Below are 6,422 nucleotides of genomic sequence, written 5' to 3'. Positions count from 1 at the left end.
AACAATAGCCACCATCATAACACATCGCTCACTATCCTTTCCTCGAAAACTCTGCCAATTTCCCCCAATTTCTACTTCAACTTCAATACCAACTTTTTCCCATAATTTTACCATCCCAGTTAACTGAAAGAGGATGGAGGCTGCATGCAAGAACCACAATCATAATCCCTGCTTCCCTCTCTCTCTCTCTTTTGATATCATAAATAAACATTTCATGTTAAATAGATAAACTGAACAACAGACGTCGATGATACTCCCCTTGCTTTTTCATCAAATATCAGCCCGATTCTTCGAGCTCCCAAGAGTGAGTTCGAGCTCATCAGACCCACAATCCTCGTGTATCCTCTCCCCCTCCCATGCCTTCACCAAACTTCCACCAGGGACTTCACCATTACTGCTGCTCCCAAACGCAAATTCATCGGACGCACAATCCATCATATGAACATCGCCTCGGCGGGGTCCCCGCGGGCATAACGGGCGCGAACACATCCCACTCTGTCCCTGTGGTCCACATCTCGGAAGATCCCTTCACTCGTGATCCCTCCCTTGAAAAAGCCCCAAATTGGTTCGGTGAAACAAGGCTGAAGGTGGGCGATCGATGGCCCCATTTAAGCTGGAGCCCTGCAAGCCACACGGGCTCAGGTAAAATCTGACGACCGGGGCTCGACGGGGTTGAAGATGGTAGGAATGTGTAGTGGGTCTCGGGATGCCATGATGGTTCGGTTTTCATTCGTGGGGATCGAGCAGTTGGTGAGCTAAGGGGAGGAGTCACCGGTGCACTTATGGACCCAGTGTGTATGTAGAGGTTGTTATGGTGAGGGGGTTTTGAAGAGGCAGAGGATGAAGATGCTGAAGAGAGGTTTTTTAGCCAAGGTATAAGAGAGTTCGCGTCGGGGACACCATTGATAGGATTGTTGGTGTTTTTGACGTAAGATGCTGGGCTATGGAGGGAAGAGGAGGCAGCACTAGGATTATACGAGGCATATGGGCTTGGTTGGTATGATGAGCATGGACTTGGTGAGGCTGAAGTTCCCGCTACATCCATGGGCTCTGCCGGCTTGCATCCCTGAAACATAAAAAGGTTCAAGTAATCATATTGCAGTAGTATTTAGTATTTTGATCAGGGTGTGAACAGTATAAATTCGATTAAGTACCGTTGTAGTATTTGTGAAAAGTTCAGAGATATCAAGCACTGCCATCAAGTTTGATCAAAGAAAACAAAATCATCCAGTGATACAGATAGCACTGTAATGTAACCTAAAGAACAAGACTATCAGTACCATAGTTGCATGGAATTCGGTTCGTTCCGATTCACGGAACGAGATCAAGAGTGTAGTACACAGTTTGGGTTCAGTTTTTAAATATAGGAATCTTGAGTGCCTTAATGTACATATTTATGCCATAGTCAAGTCAAGTTCAATTATCAGCAATGGTAAAAAAATTCTCAAGTTGCAATTATAGTAGCTTTTTGTTGTTTATTTTTTTGAAAATAATTGTTTTCCCCAGATTATTAACTAATTTGAATTCTAAATCACGTCACCGGGTACGCAACCCAATTCGCTAGTGACGAGTCCCAGGACATTTGGACCCGGTCGTAGTTCGCTACAGTGTCCCACGTTCATGACATCTATGGTAAGTACTCATTAAAATGACAGCAGGATCAATAGACCAATGAAAACGACCTCCCAATAAATCAATGGTTAAAGTGGATTAAAATGACAGCAGGATCAATAGACCAATGAAAACAACCTCCCAATGTATCAATGGTTAAAGTGGACCGTGGTGTTTGTTAACTATAAAACTATTAATAAGTCCATGATAAAACTGTGCACCGCTTGCCCTTGGTAACACTAGGTTTAAGTGGCATATAAGCATCTTTTCGAATTAGAGGCTAGATCTAGCAGCGTTTATCAATGCATAGTTTATCTGACAGCTTAAACATCTATATATGTTAGGGAACCTGCATTGATGGGCTCGGGCAAGGAATTAATTTTAATTCATAACACTCTCACATTAGCTAAACTATGCTCAAAGTCCCTTTCCTTGTGTGTCTCTACCAAGGCTCGCAAAACCTCTTTAAATAGGCCACAAGTCTTTCCCACCAAACTTAGGAAACTTGTCCACTAAACATTATAAAACTTACAATAATCTTTTTACTAAACTTGTCCACCAAGCTTTACCGAACTTGCACACCAAATATCGTAAATAGCCAGATATACTAACAACCTTTCTCTCTAGGCCAATTGCTAAGGAGATAACTACTACATCTACGTGCTATGCCACAAACACACAACTCACCTTCAGTTCTGTAGAAAATACCTCATACATTTGTTTGCTACACTACAAACAGACAATCTACCTCCTTTCTAAACCACAAAGAGAATACCATCGGCCACCTAGAAACACTAGCACCCAATTAAATACATGAGTGGTACTAACTTACCCTGATTCTCCCTCATGACAGTGAATGTAGACTTATATTTGTCATAGCCAATAGAATTCTTATGGGCATCATGAGTTACTGATGCAGCAGATTGGACCTGATCAAGATGTAAAATGTCTTCACCAAACAACATCGTTGTTACCAAGCCATCTAAGAATCAGGAAGTGAGATAAGAAGCAAAAGGGTTTTATCTTCTTCCTCCACCTTGGCATCATACTTTTGCAGTTGGTCAAAGCAAACTCGTAAACATATTAATGTGCTTCGTGAGATTATCCTATTCAGCCATCTTCAACTAGTAGAGTTGTTGTTTAAATGCAACCGAGTCAAACTTTTAGCTAGATAAAGTTTTTCCAACTTGTCCTACATCCCCAGAGTTGAACCTTCATTAATGACATTGTTCATCATATTATCAGCAATACAAAGTCAAATTGTGCTCACATACCTTAACTCGAGCTCTTCCTACTCGCTATCATTTGTCTTCCGTAGCTTTTTGTCCTTCCCCTTCAATGCTTTTGCCATGTCCTATTGAATCAGGACATCCTTCACCCTTCTCTGCCAAGTGGTAAAAGCTCATTGTTCCATTAAGCTTCTCTACAGTGAAATTGTTGACATTCGCCGTCATGTTTGCTCCTCAGATTTCAATGCGAACCACTAGCTTTGATACTGGTTATCTCCATAGCAATCAGGCTAAAGGGGAAGATTGTTGATAAGCAAGCTCTCTTGTGAGCCTTGGTGGGCAAGTCTAGCAAAGTCTTATGAACAAGTTTGATAAACACTTGATGGGCAAGTTTGGTAAAGCTTAACGGGCAAGCTTGCTAAGTTTGGTGGGCAAGACTTATGACCTATTTAAAAAGAGTTAAGAGCCTTGATAGAGATAAACACAAAAGGAAAAAATTTGAGCATAATTTAATGCTTGTAAGAGTGTTCTTTGAATACTTTGAAAGTGGATATATCCATACTTACGAGTTTGGGTTGGATAGTAATTCAACATAGCTACATGGTATGTAGTAAGTTGCGTGTCGTGGTATAAGTTTGGGTATGCAATTCGCCACAACTATTTTCAATTCAAGGGGGCTAGTTTCTTTAGTAAGCATGCTCAGTATGTGATACGTTGTAAATTTTTTGGTTGCACTTATCATTTTTCAAAATGTATAGTAGAAAAGCCAAAATTAAAAACTATTTATGAATTTTAATATTTTTTAATATAAAATACTTAATGCTTCTCTTTCAAAGTATTTGTATACATAAGACAAAAAAAATAAAATTTTGTGATTATCTGAAGCATGTATATTAACGATTAATCAATAGCTTTCATGTGCGTTTCAGTAGTTGATATTATCTATCTTAATCTAGACATCTTTTTCAGGAAAAATTGCTTCTAGCCCCAAAATAACAAGAATTATTCCTCCCCAGTCTCAAAGACTTTTTCAAAGCTCCAAAAACCCAAAAATCAAAACCCGAATTCATTTAGCCCCCAAACCTCGTTCCTGCGTGATCTAGGTTTTTAAAAAAAATCCTAAAAATGCCATTTGATTTAACTGCCTCCCACTCTCTCAATAGCTCTCATCGGCAAACGTGACTAGCTTTCTCATCTGTCCAAGAGCGAAACCGACTGTCCCCAAATTTAGACCTCAACTCTAAATCAGCCTACTCAGAACGAAATCGAAGCTATTTTCTTCTAATCTTGCCTTCCTACACCCCATAGCGGAATCATGGCAGACAAGTTAGCGCCCAAAGTAGTCGCCCCTGTAGAAGATTTTGAAGACGACGACAACTCACAGTATGTCGTTGCAAGAAGACGCCTGAACACGGAGTCGATTGATGCTGGCACAACAATAGCAGATGTTCTAGAGAACCTCGCGGTTAGTCATCCTCTTCCCACAAGCCAAGTTCAACGTACGGATCTAGAGGGCAGCATCGACGATGCCTCGAAAGCACTCCTAGATCTAAAGAACGGAACGAACATGAGCAATTTGGAAGGCATGCATATATCAACCAAAAAGAAGAGTTTACTGCATAATTTAGTTGTTTATAATATTGCATGGTGTTTGACAGTCGTTTGTTACCAAGTTACTTTATCTAATTTTGAAGAATATGTGTTAATTGTGAAGATCACTGTTAAGTTGTGAAGATTACTATTAAGTTCTGAAGATTAGCTTTTACTTGTCAAGGATATTCATTAATTGTTAAGGTTAAATGTTAGTTATTAAGGTTATAAATTAATTGTGAAGGTTACTGCTAACTTGTGATTTGTTAGTTGTTAAGGTTAAACGTTAGTTGTAAATGTGGAAAGACTTTCTCTGGTGGAGGGGCTTTTCTCTCAATCTCCATGTTAGTCATGTCAGGTGGAATATCTGTTTTCAATAGAGTGCATAAGACAAAAAACAAGGGATAAGATTTTCATGTCAGCCATGTTTAGCTTTGTTGTTAATGTTAAACATTGGTTGTGAAGTTTATAGTTTTTTTGTTAAGGTTATAGTTTTGTTCTTAAGTATATGGATTCGTTGTTAATGTTATATATTGGTTATGAAGCTTACGGTTTTTTTGTTAATGTTATAGTTTTATTGTTAAGCATATGGATTGGTTGTAATGGTTAAAGGTTGGTTATTTAGCTTAAATTTTTTTATTAATTACAGTTTGAAAATCTTAAGTTATCCCTTACTTTTTGTCTCAGACACTCCATTCAAGACAGGCACTTCACCTGACATGGCTGATATAGAGATTGAGAAGGAAGTCCTTCCACCAGAGGAAGTCCCTCCACCTTAACAACTAATGCTTCTAACAAGTCACAAATTAACATTAACATTCACAACTAATTCATAACATTAACGACTAATAAATATCCTTAACAACTAAAAGCTAAGCTTCACAACTTAATAGTAATTTTCATAATTAAAACATATCCTTCTAAATTAGACAAGTAACTTAGCAACAAATGACTGCCAAACACTATACAACATCATAAATAACTAAATTATGTAGTAAACTCACTTCTTTTTTGATGACATATGCATGCCTTCCAAATTGCTCCTATTTGTTCCTTTCTTTAGACCTAGGAGCGCTTTCGGGACGTCGTCGGTGCTGCCCTCTAGATTCGTACATTGAATTGGGCTTGTAGGAGGAGGATGATTACGAGGTCATCTAGAATATCCGCTATTGTTGTGCCAGCATCAACCGACTCTGTGCTTAGGCGTCTTCTTGGGACGGCATATTATGAGCCGTCGTCATCTTCGAAGTCTTCTATAGGGGCGACTACTTTGGGCGCTATCTTGTCTGCTATGATTCCGTTATGGGGTCTAGAGAGGCAAATTTAGAAGAAAATAGCTTCGATTCTGCTATGGGTAAGCTGATTTAGGGTTAGGGTCTCAATTTGAGGATAGTCGGTTTCGCTCTTGGACAGATGAGAGAGCTAGACACGCTCGCTGAGGAGAGCTATTGAGAGAGTAGGAGGCGGTTAAATCAAAGGGTACTTTTGTAAACCTGGATCACGTGGGATTGAGGTTTATGGGCTAAATGAATTCGGTTTTGATTTATGGGGTTTTTGGAGCTTTAAAAAAGTCTTTGAGGGGGGGAGGAATAACTCTTGTTATTTTGGGGGCTAGAAGCAATTTTCACTTTTTTTATGTGAAAACTATATAAATATGTTCCTTCATATTTGTTTGTTTATTATGTATGCAATGGGCGTCTCGTTTTACTCGGGTGCACACATCGCATTGCGCCTTGCATAGCGTGCGTAAATAATTTTGCATTCCACATGCTTGTAAGTGGCAGACTAATTTTTTTTGGGAACCAATTCATGTACCATAGGAAAATCAAATTGCAAATGTATTGGGAATCGATTTGTAGTAACCATATGACAGTTCAAGGGGTTCCGGAGCGTTACGCAACTATGGATTCAATTGTAATATAGTGACCTCTATGGCATATCTACAAACATCTACAGTGTGGGGCCAACAAATCCATCTTGAATCACAACCAG

At 39.2% G+C, this 6,422-nt stretch overlaps 1 protein-coding gene across 1 annotated transcript in view; it reads right to left on the bottom strand.

Annotated features, from left to right (window-relative positions):
* LOC109825963 (BES1/BZR1 homolog protein 4-like) overlaps nucleotides 86-6,422 on the bottom strand; it is a 7,707-nt gene continuing 1,370 nt past the window's right edge. The window contains 2 exon segments of the mRNA XM_020392892.1: nucleotides 86-504; nucleotides 506-1,066. Of these exon segments, the coding sequence (XP_020248481.1) occupies nucleotides 271-504; nucleotides 506-1,066 (795 nt within the window). The 3' untranslated portion in view covers nucleotides 86-270.

Source organism: Asparagus officinalis, chromosome 1 (genome assembly GCF_001876935.1).
Source record: "Asparagus officinalis chromosome 1, Aspof.V1, whole genome shotgun sequence".
NCBI lineage: Eukaryota > Viridiplantae > Streptophyta > Magnoliopsida > Asparagales > Asparagaceae > Asparagus > Asparagus officinalis.
Note: the sequence above shows the minus strand (reverse complement) of the source record. Positions and strands in the feature narration are given on the sequence as shown.